This window comes from Aspergillus pseudotamarii, assembly GCF_009193445.1.
Source record: "Aspergillus pseudotamarii strain CBS 117625 unplaced genomic scaffold BDV38scaffold_104, whole genome shotgun sequence".
Taxonomy (NCBI): Eukaryota; Fungi; Ascomycota; class Eurotiomycetes; order Eurotiales; family Aspergillaceae; genus Aspergillus; species Aspergillus pseudotamarii.
The window spans coordinates 2,031-16,852 of NW_022475118.1; the positions used below are offsets into that span (position 1 = coordinate 2,031).

General features: G+C 49.0%; 5 protein-coding genes across 5 annotated transcripts; 1 reads left to right on the forward strand and 4 right to left on the reverse strand.

The window, feature by feature from the left end:
- Positions 1-1,172: 1,172 nt before the first annotated feature.
- BDV38DRAFT_263925 (pseudouridine synthase) lies at positions 1,173-3,090 on the forward strand. The gene is made up of 2 exons (XM_032056237.1): positions 1,173-1,545; positions 1,607-3,090. Exons 1-2 carry the CDS (start codon positions 1,303-1,305, stop codon positions 2,930-2,932), a joined length of 1,569 nt encoding a protein of 522 aa, XP_031907645.1. The 5' UTR covers positions 1,173-1,302; the 3' UTR covers positions 2,933-3,090.
- A 446-nt stretch (positions 3,091-3,536) lies between these two features.
- On the reverse strand, positions 3,537-6,115 carry BDV38DRAFT_275805 (60S ribosomal eL32 domain-containing protein; the record flags this gene model as incomplete). Its single annotated transcript, XM_032058088.1, has 10 exons — positions 3,537-3,645; positions 3,717-3,838; positions 3,959-4,083; positions 4,386-4,425; positions 4,490-4,606; positions 5,035-5,333; positions 5,406-5,689; positions 5,756-5,934; positions 5,996-6,021; positions 6,085-6,115. The coding sequence occupies 10 exons, from the start codon at positions 6,113-6,115 to the stop codon at positions 3,537-3,539; spliced, it is 1,332 nt and encodes a 443-aa protein (XP_031907646.1).
- Positions 6,116-6,426: 311 nt separating this feature from the next.
- BDV38DRAFT_263930 (uncharacterized protein) lies at positions 6,427-8,083 on the reverse strand. Its single transcript, XM_032056238.1, has 2 exons — positions 7,456-8,083; positions 6,427-7,362 (listed from the first exon to the last, which is right to left on the reverse strand). The coding sequence occupies exons 1-2, from the start codon at positions 7,664-7,666 to the stop codon at positions 6,824-6,826; spliced, it is 750 nt and encodes a 249-aa protein (XP_031907647.1). The 5' UTR covers positions 7,667-8,083; the 3' UTR covers positions 6,427-6,823.
- A 93-nt stretch (positions 8,084-8,176) lies between these two features.
- Positions 8,177-10,940, reverse strand: BDV38DRAFT_263931 (MFS transporter). Its single transcript, XM_032056239.1, has 8 exons — positions 10,588-10,940; positions 10,511-10,531; positions 10,389-10,446; positions 10,258-10,317; positions 9,917-10,202; positions 9,486-9,867; positions 9,328-9,430; positions 8,177-9,273 (listed from the first exon to the last, which is right to left on the reverse strand). Exons 1-8 carry the CDS (start codon positions 10,699-10,701, stop codon positions 8,828-8,830), a joined length of 1,470 nt encoding a protein of 489 aa, XP_031907648.1. The 5' UTR covers positions 10,702-10,940; the 3' UTR covers positions 8,177-8,827.
- Positions 10,941-11,783: 843 nt separating this feature from the next.
- On the reverse strand, positions 11,784-14,073 carry BDV38DRAFT_15065 (translation initiation factor 4B). Its single transcript, XM_032051620.1, has 6 exons — positions 13,953-14,073; positions 13,801-13,854; positions 13,706-13,750; positions 13,490-13,567; positions 13,141-13,431; positions 11,784-13,088 (listed from the first exon to the last, which is right to left on the reverse strand). Exons 1-6 carry the CDS (start codon positions 13,954-13,956, stop codon positions 12,073-12,075), a joined length of 1,488 nt encoding a protein of 495 aa, XP_031907649.1. The 5' UTR covers positions 13,957-14,073; the 3' UTR covers positions 11,784-12,072.
- Between the last annotated feature and the right edge of the window lie 749 nt (positions 14,074-14,822).

Here is a 14,822-nt window from a genome sequence, read left to right on the forward strand (position 1 = left end):
GTGTACTTGAAATATGATGGGTAGGAGTCGGAGTTGATCATTCTAGGTTTACCCTAAGAGTGTATGGCAAGATGAAAAAGTACTAGGGGGTGTCTGCACGAGACTGTCTCTGCTGGATATGACGACTAGAAAGAGAGAGCAATCGGTTAATATTCGAATCCATTGTAATTAATCTGCTATTGTCCTTCCTTCCTTCTTGATACAGGTTGTAGAGGAACAAGATAACAAGAGTCGAATCATACCACTAGGCAGAAATAACATCGAGAGGAAATGGGCAGTCTATTCTCACTACACATCTGTGAAATAAGAAGTGAATAAAGAGTAAATGAAAGAGAAGAAACAAGGACATATTGAACAGATTATATTTTTTCTTACAAAGTTCATTGAATAAGGTTAACCCATACAGTAGCTTAGCCGTTGACTTTGCTGATTCACGGAATCCCTTCGGCCAAAACATGACCATTTACTACAGATAATCTTCGAGAGGACCCCGAAAATGTCATGTACCGTGGGCGATTGTGGTAGGAGATGAACTTTTCACCCACGGTAATATTATTTGCTCAATAATATCAGGATAATTATCGAGTGTTCGTGTCCAGATCTCTTGCATTGAACCACGTCGATGGCACTTCTATCGCATTCTTCAGTAAATTTAATGCTTTTTGCGTTGGAAATCTATTCCAACCTTTCAATCAAGGATGCAGAGAGCCACAAATATACATTGAAGGATAGTACATAGCTATAGCCAATAGATGTTAGCAACTTGAGAAGGGGTCAATAGACGGGATTATGACAAGTCTTATTTACTTTTTAATGGCCTGTTCTCAAGTCTATCCCAATAGGATTCCATAATACAATTTACGAAGTAAGAGAGTTAGAGATCTATGAACTTAATAAATATATATATAGTACTGTATAAACTTGGGGAACACAGTTAGACCAAGGTTAATCAAAGTATTGTACTTCATGAGTTTATCATCTACTATAGCTTTCCAAGTATTTTCCCTCTTTCAACATAGAAGGACTACTCTTTTTCCACTCGTTCTTGCTAAATGGATGTTGATCTTGGTTGGTTCCATGACTCTGGGGCATAAAATTAATGCCAAGAAACATAAACTCTTTTTTTTTTTTTTTTTTTTTTTGAAATTCAGGAACGCCCCTCCGACCCCACGTAAAAGTACTTTTCTTCAGTTAAAACCACCGCCCATGAACTCGTGATACCCTCCCTAGCTCTTTAACTTGGCTCCCTCACCTCGCATCCTCGCCTACCTTGTGCGAAAAGGCAGGATTCCTGCTCCCACCATGGCTCTCACTCCCGTCGATGCAACGCTCAAGGTGCCTCCTCCGGACCCTGTCGAAGAACCACCCAAAGTGGCTGTAACACCCTGCGAACCACCGACAGGCCCCTATTACTTCGAGGGCGGATTTCGCCGCGTCAGTCCATACCATTACACATATAACACATTTTGCAAAGAGCGATGGAGGGGTCGGGAACTAGTCGACATCTTTATCTCCGAGTTTCGCGATCGCCCACCGGAGTACTACGTATGTTCCAACACACCGGATCACAACTACGCTGGATCATTTTGACTAATTACATCTCTAGAGAGAGGCTCTGGCAGCCGGTAAAGTCGCCGTTAATGGTAAACCAGCCGGGCCCAATACGAAAGTGAAGAACGGCGATGTCATCTCGCATACCCTGCACCGACACGAACCCCCCGTCACAAGCCAGGATATCGGCATCATCCACGAAGACGATGGTCTCATTGTCATCGACAAACCGGCCGGTGTGCCTGTCCACTCCGCCGGTCGGTATCACTACAACTCCGTCATTGAGATCCTCCGCTCCGAGCGCGGTGGTGGCTGGGTGCCCCGGCCTTGCAATCGACTGGATCGGTTAACCTCTGGCGTGATGTTCATCGCCAAAGAGCCCAAGGCAGCAGAGATGGTAGCCAGCAGGCTTAAAGAGCGGACCGTGCACAAGGAGTACGTGACTCGAGTGAAGGGCAAGTTCCCGGACGGGGTGGTGGTCTGCGACCAGCCCATTATGCAGGTTAGTCCGAAGCTGGGGCTGAACCGTGTCCGTGCCACCGGTAAGACGGCGAAGACGAAGTTCCGCCGCTTGGCTTACTACCCCCCTCATGATCCAGAGCCGGCCGCGGCGAATGAGGACCGGGCTGCGACGCCGCCACCTGCGTATGCGAACGAGGAGGATGGATATAGTATTGTGCACTGTTTGCCGTTGACGGGACGGACGCACCAGATTCGCGTCCACCTTCAGTTCCTGGGCCATCCGATTACCAATGATCCGATTTATTCGAATCGTCGTGTGTTTGGGCCCGGTCTGGGGAAGAGCGAGGATAACGGTGATCGGGATGTTGAGATCATGGAGCGCTTGAATACCATGGGCAAGACTGAGGTTTCGGATACGGTTTCGTACCGGACACATCTTACTGCTGCACCGCTTGTGCCACCGGGAACGGAGACCTCTGTTATCGAGGGCATCATGTCCCGCGAGCACGAGGCTGCCCTAGTTGAGTACCACAAGCGTAAGGGCGAGAGGCTTTCCGGCGAACAGTGTGATGTCTGTGGTACGGACCTCTATACTGATCCTGGTGTGCACGAGCTGGGTATCTTCCTTCATGCCGTTGCCTACTCTTCAGATGATGGTGACTGGAAGTACCGCAGCAAGATGCCTTCTTGGGCCCTTCCCCCGTCAGGCATGGACGGCCCTCGGGCAGTCCCTGACTGGGAGCCTGTTCCGGAGGAAGAAGAGATTGTGATTGGGAATGGAACTGTGCCAGAGGGCATGGAGGATGAAGATAAGCCGAAGAGGGGTCAAGGAAATGTCCTTGTTCGGGGTGTGGGAGTGGTGGATAGCGAGAAGCTGCAGAGCAATAGCGACCTGCTTGAGCTTTCCTTGTCGACTTAGAATTTCTGCTCTTATATTTGCATAGACTTGATGTTTACGACTACGTGATACCTGTATGCATGGATATCAGGAGTTCTATGTTTTTGGCTGCATTATTCGCCGCTGGTATAGGTAGAGTTGTGGGTACTTGGCCTAGCATTGATCCATGAATATACTGATTCCAAGAGTCCCAACTGCTAGGGGCATAAACGTGTAGGTAGGGTGGCGCAAATACTTTGCGACTACAACTTGGGAAGTGGTACCAGATTCCGGACTCTTCTACGGACCTCAACACAGCAGAACTCAGTGACGGAGTTCACATCTAAAACCAGATCAAAGCACGCCCTACGTTCAAACACTACCGCCCGACCAAGAGAGACAAGACCGAGGAAGGGAATCGCAATGGAACAGCCCCCATTTCTATTTTATATCCCAGTGCTGGTACCAGCCACCCCATCATGCACATAAAGAGAAATTCGTTATCGCCACGAGATGATTCATTTCAATTCACGACCATACAAGAAACCGAAGCGACACCTTGCAGCTTTTGCCAGAGATCCCCATCTCCAATTGAAAATGCTTTGGTATAATGATTTTAATTGTTGATTTAATTAGGCTAAAGCATTTAAGCCTCAGTGGTGACACGGCCCTTGGGGTTGGTAACCTTGACACCGAGAGCCTTGGCCTTGGCGATGATCTCGACGCGCTTGCGGGAGGAGACGGCGTGGCCGATCCTACAAGTTATATTGTGTTAGTTTGATCCGCTTTTCTGCGTTGCATAGTTTGGTTGAGAGGGTGGGCGTACTCAGCAGCGTAGGTGCGGTTGTGCATGAGAAGGAGCTCAACGTCCTTGGGGTTCTGGACGAGGAAAGCCTTGTGGCCGGAGGGCATCATGTGCTTGGTCTTCTTGTTGGAGCCATAGCCGATCTATCGAATCAAGCCATATCAGTATTCATTGTTCCGATGTATGAATCGTAAGTTCGATCACCGGTCGCGCTGTGATCTTTCACTTCCGGATCGAGACTGAGACGGAGAAGAAAAACGTACGGAGGGCATGGGAATGTTCGACTTGAAGCGTCTACGGACGCGGGAGTCGATACCCTTAGGCTTGCGCCATGACTCAGGCACACACTTGAAGCGGTCCGACTGGTGGCGCTTGAAGGTCTTGGTGCCTGTATATTGCAATCCTTGTCAGTTTTCCCCGATATTTTCAATAACCCGAGTGTGTACGTGTGGTAGATTGTGTCCCCCAAAGTCCCGATGTATCCCAAGTGTTTCGTGAAGTTGCCAAGTCGTTCTCGAATCCCTTGATATTTTTTCCCCTTCGAACAGTGATATCATTCCGTTTTTCATCGAAAAATTTCGTGCGAAACCTCCTAAATCCCTCCTTTCTCTGACACTCTTGCTATACATGGGACCTGGGTTGTGGTGGATGTGCTGGGCTGGAAAACAGGAAGGCAAGATTTTGACATACGCTTCTTGACGATGGGGACGTGCTTCTTTGCGAGGACCATCTGGAATCCAATTAGTATCAATAATAATGACAATATACAGCCATCATCCCGGCATAGAACATACCTTGTCGGTTTCGTAAGGCCGCTGGCGCTCGAGTTGTCGTGACGGGTCGAATTCGATCTCAAAATTTCGCGCTGAGGTTGGCCGCCCAGTGCAGTCGGGTGCTAACGCCTCGCTAAGCTGAAAATTAGGGTGAAAGCCCTGCCAAGACTTGCCGCTTTGGGTCTGGTGTCGATCGTCGGTTGGATTATGTCATCCGTCTTTTACCTTCCCGTTTCTTATCGGCTCCCGTATCAATTGTTATGCTTTGGTCCTGATCTCCAATTCTACTCCAATACCATATTGTACGTGCATTGTATTATCCATCTGTTCTATTGCATTGGTCTATAATTCTAGCCCTCTCAGATCTGCAGGTGCAGGTGTCTATTCTCGCCAGACTTCTCGCTACTAGTGAAGATGCCCTCCATTACCTCTAAATCCGCCAATGCTTCCTCCGGTCGCAAGCGGGTCGCAATCCCAGCTCCAGTGGTAATGGACTCTGCGAACTCAGCAAGCTCCTTATTGACGCCGCGACCTTCAAATGGCACATCATAACCCTCACCATTCACCGTCAATCGATCGAAATCCAATGTCACGACACCGTCCGCGCACGTAAACTCAAAAACGGAATCGTTGATCTCCGAACCATAAGAGACAGACAGCACACCCGTAGCGCCCGACCGGGTCTTAACCAACGCATCAACAGTATCAACGGGGGCAAGATGCTCCTGTCGCAACGACGAATGCGCAGCCACCATAGCCAAACCATCACTCTGTCCCAGAACCAACCGCAGCGCAGCAACAACATGAACACCGCCGTCCAGCACAAACCCACCCTGGTACTCGGGTTTCCGACGCCATTCCGTTTCTGCTCCCTCACGTTAGCCCACCCATCCCGTACCTCCTTCATCGATACCCAGGAGAAGAGGAAAAGACATACTATGATACTTCGACCCAGGCTTAATCATACTCCTCATGACAACACGGAAATTCTTCACACCGCCAAGTCTCCGCACTTCCTCCGCAGCCCGCACAAACTTGCTCATATACCGCCAGTTCTCAGCCACAGCCCACACAGTCTTGCTGCTAACGATACGGGAGTTGTGGAGGTTGATCAGGTTCTGCGCCGCAGATAGATCCTTCGCGATTGGCTTCTCGGACAGAACATGTTTCCCCGCTGTCAGGGCTTTGCGGATGAACTCTGGCTGTGCGAGGATGGGGAGACTAGATCGTGAGTATTCGAATTAGCTCCCCTGTCAACTCTCGTAGTATACTGTAGAACCAACGCACGCTATAATAACGGCCGTAATATCTGACCGACTGAGCAAATCGTCGTAACTTTTCCCCGACCCTGCGTCTTCCGAGTACAGGTCGATTCCGGAGACCCCAGTTGCGAGGGTTTGGGCCGAAGTGAGGGACCGCGAGTAGATGGCTTTCAGGTCGAATGCATCCGATGCTTGCACGCCGGGCTGATTATATTATCCATGGTTAAGGCCGTGTCAAGTGAGCGTTCCCTATGAAGACACATACCAGGTGTTCTTCGCGGGCGAAGTTCCCTGTCTTCTCCGTTAGGGCTTTGTCACTTTTATACAAATATTCCATTTGTGGTTAAAACATACCGCTTCCTATGATGGCTACGCCGATAGGCATGGTTGGGGTTTTTCAATTAGTATTTTGGTTCTAGTTGGGTCGATGATCCGTATATGCGGGTCGGTATATAAAGAAATCAAAAAAAAATGTATATGTATTGGGACAAATTATTCAATCGATAGTTCGAGAATTTAGGAGTATGAGTAGAAGGTCGAACCCTTAAAGTTACAATTCTTATTGATATTAACCGGGTTGGGTGGGTCACCCAAATTAGTTCCTGATTTGGCGGGGTTCACAAAAACGTGCGGATTTGAAGGTGATTGTTTTTGATTTTATTTTTTCCGGATAGGACTGACAAAATGTATCTCAATATTGGAGCTCTTGGGTAGTCTGGACGTATGTGGAAATGTTATGTATGTGAACTAATAGAGACATTCTGATCGCTGTATATCTGCAGAGAAGCACGAATATATATCGTCGCATGTACATCGATATAGACAATATGGACATATACATACGTAAACAAACGCCCCGCGACTGCCCACAAAACAAAACCAAAAATAAGTGCCCAACGCCATAGATGCTGATCATAACCTTCATGGGCAATGAACCCGAAAAGCATCGAGTCATGTCTCATGTCAAATTCCAAACCACGAGGGGCAGTCGCTGTAAACACCAGGGTATAGATATAACCAACCAAGCAAAAGAATATTAAGGTGAAAAATGGGAGAAAAAAGAAGGATGTTGTAAACTCCTGTTCAGCGCAAATCACTGACCAACGAGTGCCCGAATGCGCTCGACCCTTTCCATCGCCTTCTCGAGTCGCTCCAGACGGGCCCTCTTCTCGACGTCCCGACGTTCTAACACCGCTACTCGCTCCTCGAGCCGCGCACGGGCCTTGCGTTCTTGGGCCACCATCTCGTTGGCCTGGCTGAATAATTGCGCTGTTAGCTCCTCTAGCTCGGAACTGGCCTGCGATAATTGTGATTCCGCTGCTCGTCGCAGGCTCTGTTCGCGATCTAGCGCATTTTGAAGCTCGGCTGTGTGGTCTGGACTGGGTTGCCGCGACGGAGGTTGGGAGACGGGCTGCGCGGGTGTTTGGGTCGGGGATGCGTTGCTTGGTCCACGGGAATGGAGAAAGGATGTGAGAGTCGATAGACGTCCTTGTGAATTAGAGGGAGGTGATAGGGGCCGGTTTATTTCGTTTGAGGACGTAGATGATATGGAGGAGCCATTTCGCGAAGTATATGTGGAAGCCTGGGTCCGGAGATGACGGATTTCGTGCTCATACTCGGCGACTTTCTCGGCTGCCAAGAGAGATTACGGTCAGTATAGAACATCTCGTGTGTGTGTAAAGTCATAGTGACCATTGAAGCATATCATGATGTGGTTTTATTTACCTGTTTGTGCAGCCTGGACACTCAGGAAGCTAATCTGCCCCTCCAATTCCTTGATCCTCCTCTGGTCAGCGGCGTGCTCTTGTACTAGAGTGGTCTCCTGGCCACAGGTTGGACAGTTCTTCCCGGGAATTAAACCCGTCGCGTTTATTGTGGGAAGCATGCCGACCAGCGTGGTCGATGTGAGGGCGGCAGTGGTCGTTGTGGTTGACATCTTGCGTCTTGCATGAATTGTTGACAGGCTTGAAGATGACAGCGCAAACGTCCGGCAGGAAATTGGGTTAGGGAAATGAGAAGGATCTCGTGTCACAGAAATTTGAAGTAAGAGTTTCAGAGAACGGGACGAACCAGTTAAATAGAAATAAAAGGCTAAATGTTAGTGACACACACACGCATTGCTTCCAAACAGGGAAGAAGGACAGGAAGGGTGCCAGCCGTAGGATTTCCAGAAGGATAAGAAAGCTTTCTGTCGACAAACAGAGATGGAATAAATGCAATGATGGCGGGTAAGCAAGTGTGGAGTTACCGACGTTAGGCGCCTTGTTGTCTGTTGTATTGCTGATGTATTGTTTACTTGTATTCTAATCTATTCTTAGTAGTTGGGGGTGGATTTATTGGGAAGGGGACAATCCAACCACCGTCATTTTTTACATGGGACCGGATTTACTAGTGAGTTCCTTAGAATCCAGGTCAATAGTATCGGTATTTAACATGATCGTCTCTCGGGCAATCACACCATCTCACCCTGCTCCCCCAGATCTAAATTATAGATTGTCGCTTGAGCAGATGCCAGACACACGTGTGTGGATCCCTTTAGTCCCCGCATGGTTGTGATGGGTCATTTTCGTAATTCAACGACTTGATTTCTTCCACTGCTGATAGGAATTCAGAAGAGCTGGCTTACAATCTGATTGTTCGGAAGGGAGATTACTTCTCTGGTCTTTGTCTTCCCAGGAGGTGACTTCCTGGAAGCAATTCCTCCTTACAAGGAGACTTCCTAACGTCCAGCCTTGCGGCCCTTTTCCCCCTTGCAACCCTTGTTGTTCCCGCCATCTCTCCAACAACCGTCGGTATCTCCTAAGAAACACATACCAGCCATTAGTTATCTGTAGTCACTATATTTCCACTTTCCCCTTACTGTGAAAATCTGACATTCTTCAGGGAAACTTTATTTGTTCCTGTGTGAAGGGAGCCTTTATCGGCTGTTGATATCATGCAAGTCTACCGTGGATATACTTTCGTCTCGAGAAGCCGCCACACACGATCAGCATTGGTTGTAAACCAATTTTAAGAACTGCTATTACACCTTTATTGATTGAAAAACTTGTTCGCATATGACAAAATACCGGACTATCTAAATCTCGCCAACACAAGGCTATGTTTGTTTTCTGAAACACCTCAGAACCTTTTTATCTGAGAAGCCGATAACCACCGCAGTGACGCCACTCATAGTTCCAAAGACGCTCACCATCGTCACCCACCCACCCCGATCACTCAGGAGCCCCGCGATCAATGGTCCCAATACCTGGCCACCCGACCAGGCGACATTGAATAGTCCATACGCTTGCCCCATGCCTCCTTGACTCCCAAAGATTCCCGGCGATTCCTTCTCATGTCGCTCAACGACGAGACTGACTTCCGTCATGAGGGACACCATCTGAAGGGTCGATGCAATACCTGCGATAAATAGAAATATATAAAGGAGAATTTGGTCCTGTGTCGTGTCATGTGTGATGAGCCGAAGGAGGAAGAACGCAGGGAAGTCCAGCAGGAACCCAAGGAACGCTATTGTTCGGGATCCGTAGCGGTCAACGGCATCGCCTGTTTAAATCAGTTAATGCAAACGACGCTCAGCTTGCTGATCACCAAACCTACCGACTAGAGGAGAAAAGAAGGATGGCGCGAACAACGGCAGAAAACAGACTCCGACCCAAAAGGGATCCCAGTTGAATGTTTCCATCACATGAAGCGGAAGCACCTACCGCTACTGGTTAATAAAGCATTCAAGAGAGTGTGACTAGGGCCCTGCATACGGTGTCAAAAGAAGACCACAGAATGGCATCGACTATAGTCGCTCCAAAAAAGAGCAACACGCTGCTAGAGCACATCAAACGCACGATAGGTGGCATAGAAGATGTCCTTCCGCTCGCAATTGGCTCGCCCCTGGTCTCCGGCCAACAAACGGAATGCCGGTGATCGACTGATCCTTCAGAGCAATCCTGTCTGGTGGCTTGATACACGCCATTGCCAGTTTCGTCCGCCCTGCTCAGCAACCCCTCTGTTTCATTAGCGATCTGTGGCTGAGTCCATTTTAATGCGGTCTTTTGCTCGATCATGATAAGTCGAAGGAGGATATCCAGGACGACTAGTCCAACGGCGATCGTAAATACGGCATCGTAACTTATCCGCGATAGCCTATACAGGTCAGCGAGGTAAGGGCATCTGTATTCAACAAATAACTCACACGACCCCTCCGATGAAAGGACCAAAAACAGTTCCCACTGTCATAGACATGGATACATATCCCATAGCCGCTCCAACTTGGTCCTTTCCCACCGTATCCACAACAAGGGCCATGCCGACCGTCCAGACGACAGCCGCAGACAAGCCCTGCAGGACTCGTGCAATGACCAACGAAGAGAGTGTCCGGGCAATCCAGAACATGATCGTCGAACCACCCAACGCGAGTAGACCGAAGATGAACGGTACCTGGCGGGAGGTACCCTTGTCGGCAAAGTAGCCGAATATAGCTATATCCATGGGGTCAATCAGGTTTGCTCATGACTGTAAGAAAAAAGAACTTACGAGATCCAACAAAGATAGCACCCCCAAACGCGGCAAGCATGATAGACATCCATTGCTGTACTGTATGATTTTGTCAATGATTTGTCAACGTATCTCAACCGCAGAGGGGGAGGGGACAGAAAACCACATACATTGATCATCAGGCACAACCACCCGCGTTTTCAGAACCACGGGCAGGATTGGAACGATCTAATCAGCCCATAATCCATCAGCACTTAACCCGCAAGAAATCTGCAGTTGCGTTATAACACACCATGCCATAGATGAAAATATCCTACCATCACTGTTTAGCATACATCACCAAAGAGAACCAGGTATATGACTGCAAACCGTAAAGACAGCCATCGAAACCACCGAGATCACAAATCTCCTCGACGACCGAAACTCCAGCTTCCACGGCGGGGAAGCCACCGGCACATCATCTTGGATATCAGTCCGGTGCATACTTTCGTTCAGCCGGGCTGCGGGGGGTATGTATCAAGAACAGAAATAAAAGAACAAATGTGTACAAGTAGAAGAACGAAGAAGACACATTTCCTTCATTAAATATAGATCTATAGATCTTTAGTAGTAACGCAGAAAAGATATGCCGAAAATAATATGATAGTGGTGGGTGAGTTGGCCAAAAAGTATATTTGTGTGCTTATCTTTCCAAATCTGGTTCGGTCGACAGCAAGTGTGGGTTGATTGCATGATTGAAAGGCTCCCCCAGCCTCCCCGTCCGCATCCCAAGTGGATCGGTTTACTTATTCGGGGTATCAGAATGAGAAAAGCCTATCTAGTAGACTACTCATTAGGTGGGCCATGGCCACTACGGCCTCTCGCTTCGTCCAGTTCTACAGGGATTAAATTAGAAGCCTATGGATGCTAGCGATTTGAACAAAAATAAAACAGTATTGCTCATTCTATCACCTCGGGTTAACAGAACAAAAGAGCTAATCACGACACGACGAAAATACAATAAAAACCCAGCGGGATCCCATGTCATAAGCTCCGTATATAGCTACCAGTATCAGGGATTAAAAGTGGGAGAAAGAGCACAAGGGGAAGATAGTCTTTTTTTTTTTTGTCTCTTTTGGTTTTGGTTCACTTTTATAAGCCTGGCTTGTAAGATAGACTACCGTTCTTTGGCTCCGAGACATTACCTCTTCAGGTCGCTGAGTCGTCATCTTATTCGCATGGCTGTCTCGTCAACTAGGAAGGGGGACATGGCTCCGTTAGAAGAACAAGAAGAATAGGACTCCGCACGCCATCCCCGATCCCGAACAAGATAACGAAAGGGGGGAATCACTGGACACAACAAAGCCGAGGAACGCGGAAGAAAAAGAAACCATCGTTAAAAATACCATAGTGTCTTTCCATCCAGATTGGCCGTAAAGGTCACAAGTGTATACTAAGTCCATTCACATACATGAGAATCACTAGCTCGGAAGGAAACTAAGGGCAACTAGGAAGAGGGGGTAAAAAGAAACATAGAAAACTTTTCGACATGCCGGACAACGGTAGCAAAGACTAGACGTGAATCGGGGATCTTGACTGACGGAAAAAGTCGTGAATCAATCAGAGAGAAATGGAGAGCAGAGAGAAGCGGGTCGATTGGTATTGAAAACAAACAGTCATTAACATAGCCAAAAAATCTCATCAATTGAAAGGAACGTTGTTCGCAGAGCATCCTCGAAAACGCGCTACCTGGAGATAGCCGCAAGCGACAGTAAAATCAAGGCAGCATACGAAGAGCCTCGTGAGCAGGATTTCGCTCTGGAAAGAATGTGAAGTTTCGGGGGAGCAATGACTGCATTCGGGGTATCGTTAGATCTATGCGAACGAACGGCCGGCTCCACGGCGGTTGTTACGTTGCCTCGAGCTCACGGTGCTCCAGCCCTCCTCGTCAGCAGCATCGGCTGGCTGATCAGGACCCCGCCTCCAGCTACCGTTTTCCTTGCTAGTGGCGGCGTCATTTGAGGTTTCAGCCTTCGCAGCAGGCTTGGTCTCCTCTGATTGATCTTGATCAGCGGCCATACCACTCTCGTCCTCACCGGCCCGCCGGAGGATTTCGAAGTTCTTCGCACCCTGAGGGGTATCAGCAGTATCTCTACCGTTAGGATCAGCGGATGTGCCGGCCTTGTCGCCCTTGGCCTGATCCTTGGCAGGTCGCTGCTTCTCCTTCTCAGCCTTGGCCTTCTCGTCGGCTTCCTTCTTTTGCCGCAAAGCTAGTTGGCGCCGTTCCTCAACTTCCTTCTCTCTCGCGGCGGTATCAATCGGGCGGGCGCCGCCGAATGGGCTGGCCCCGGTTCCAGTGCTCGCAGCCGGGCTAGACACGGCGTCGGTCACAGTTCGTTTTTGAAGGTTCAGTCTTGGCCTCGTCGGGGCGGCAGGGGATGCAGGAGCGGCAGCGGGGGAAGGAGGGTTGCTAGATTCCTTAGGCTGATCAGGACGCATCTTGGATCTCCAGGCGTTGTCCATTTCAGCTGCAGTAGGTGCCCGTTCTTGGAATTCACGTCGTGGGGGCCTTGAGCCATCCTGGGAACGTCCCTCACCCCAGCCAGGTGAGCTCTTTCTGAAACCCGATCCCTCGTTGGTGCGAGGACGGCCACCTTCTCTCACTGGGCCGGTAGGAGAGAGAGGACCCTTTCGCTCCCAGTTGCCGAAATCGCGGAACTTGCCATCGGATTCGAAGTTGCGGCGTCCTCCAGCACGTTCGCTACCAGCATCGGAGAAATTGTCCAGGTTACGTCCGAAGGAGGAGCGGTCAGGCACACGGCGCGGAGCCTCGGGGGCGGGGAGAGGGCCCTTGCGAGTCCAGTCAAATTCCTTGACATCACGTTCCTTAGCTGTAGAAGTGTCAGTGGGCGTATAATGAACCTAATATCGAGAAACACTTACGAGGCTCTGCGATGCTGACACGGATGGCTCTTCCCTGCAGGGTGGCGCCGGAGAGGTCGAGAGCCTTCTTCAAACCGTCTACGGTCTCGAATTCGACGTATCCGAAGCCCTTAGGGGCTTTCGTCAACTTATCTTCCACAATACGAACGTTCGTCACAGCACAGTCGACAAAGAGGTCAGAGATATCAGCCGAAGTCGCATCAAAGGACAAGTTTCCGACGTGGGCAGTATACGGAGGCTGGGTGGGGAGGGGGAGGGGCTCCCTCACGGCGTAACCACCACGTTCACGGTCTTGTTTCTCGTTGTCAGATGAAGTAAAATACCATAAAGGGGGAGGAGGGATGTGTACCACCGAAGCCACTGCCGAATCCAGCGGACGAGAGGCCACCAGCACGGCGATCGCTGTCAAACCTGGGCTGAGGAGGGGCTACATTGTATTAGATCATGTCTATCCAGGTGGGTAGCAAACATCGTGAGCAAGCAGTGTCAACGTACCGGCTAGTAGTCATTTGTATCAGTACGAGGTCATCTAGTCCCGATCATTGGAATGGAATCTGTCACTTACCAGGCAAAGGCATGTCATCCATCTCGTCGGCCCACGAGCCAAAGTCTAATGATTTAGCACTGATCGCCCCGCGGAGATTCACGGGGTTAACTTACTCTCATCAGCTAAGAAGGTGCTGATGGACATCTTCTGGGCTTTCTGCTTAGGCGCTGGAGAAATGAGTATTAGTATCCATTGCCGATAAAATAAACAACAGTGCTGTCATAAAGCGAGAGCGTAATTATGCCTGAGAGGGGTAGAGACGTACCCATGATTGCGGTTGTTGGAAATCCAGAAACGCGCCAAGGGAAGCACTTGTGCGCGTCTCACACGGGAGAGTTGAGAAATCGATAAAATGACTTCCGATACGGAAGACTGTAAGAATGCGAAAGGTGGCGTCTAGTTTTGAACAAGACGATGTGAAATGGGGGGGTGGTTTTGCAGGAGAGCTCCGCAGTGAAGAACAGAGGGGAAAGTGAGTTAATCCGCGAGGATAATTTTTAGTGATGACGCTAGAAAAGTCAGCCTCAAAAAGTGTTGGTGCGGCTTTTCGGTTTGCGCCTCGACCCAAACCCGCGAAGAGGGCTTTTTCTTGCAACCTCGCTTTGCGGAGAAGTGGTCAAACTACTACTAGAACTCCCCACCTTTTTTCCTTCTTTCTTTGCTTTTCTTTTTTATTTCTATTATTTTTTATTCTGACCGGCGAAGGAGGATTTTAGTTTTGACAATGTTGATGGGATTTATAGCACTGAAACTGTACAACTAAAGAATTCATTTGGCATTAAGCGGTTAATCTCCTCTTCCCTTGCAGGTTGGACGCAAATGGCATTGTTCTGGAATTGTACTTGACGATTTCCGTCGTGCAGGATGCATTCCATAATCTTTATTACTACTAGTACTTAGTATACGAACGGAAGCATCCTGTTGGCTTGATGCAATTTTCGATAAACAATTGACGAACAATTAACCTATCATAGAACTGCATAGCAACCGCTGGGCCCTGGGAATTTTGACTCGGGTAGTCAGGAACCCTAGGTGAATGTGGATTCCATTGTTCCCCAAGGACATCTTCGCCAATTCTATACTGATCACACCCCGTTGAGGTGCTATATATTCAGACCGGACTCTCACATCTAAT

What these genes read in the sequence shown, in the direction of transcription:
- BDV38DRAFT_263925 (XM_032056237.1), top strand. Translation starts at nt 1,303, where the DNA reads ATGGCTCTCACTCCCGTCGATGCAACGCTCAAGGTGCCTCCTCCGGAC. An exon ending in ATCGCCCACCGGAGTACTAC is followed by an intron (nt 1,546 to 1,606) that starts GTATGTTCCAAC and finishes TTACATCTCTAG; the next exon opens with AGAGAGGCTCTGGCAGCCGG.
- BDV38DRAFT_263931 (XM_032056239.1), bottom strand. Translation starts at nt 10,701, where the DNA reads ATGCACCGGACTGATATCCAAGATGATGTGCCGGTGGCTTCCCCGCCG. An exon ending in ATATTTTCATCTATGGCATG is followed by an intron (nt 10,447 to 10,510) that starts GTGTGTTATAAC and finishes TGGGCTGATTAG; the next exon opens with ATCGTTCCAATCCTGCCCGT. An exon ending in CTTCTTTTCTCCTCTAGTCG is followed by an intron (nt 9,274 to 9,327) that starts GTAGGTTTGGTG and finishes TGATTTAAACAG; the next exon opens with GCGATGCCGTTGACCGCTAC.
- BDV38DRAFT_15065 (XM_032051620.1), bottom strand. An exon ending in GGATGACATGCCTTTGCCTG is followed by an intron (nt 13,568 to 13,705) that starts GTAAGTGACAGA and finishes AATACAATGTAG; the next exon opens with CCCCTCCTCAGCCCAGGTTT. An exon ending in ATTCGGCAGTGGCTTCGGTG is followed by an intron (nt 13,432 to 13,489) that starts GTACACATCCCT and finishes ACGAGAAACAAG; the next exon opens with ACCGTGAACGTGGTGGTTAC.
- BDV38DRAFT_263930 (XM_032056238.1), bottom strand. Translation starts at nt 7,666, where the DNA reads ATGTCAACCACAACGACCACTGCCGCCCTCACATCGACCACGCTGGTC. An exon ending in TGTCCAGGCTGCACAAACAG is followed by an intron (nt 7,363 to 7,455) that starts GTAAATAAAACC and finishes CTCTCTTGGCAG; the next exon opens with CCGAGAAAGTCGCCGAGTAT.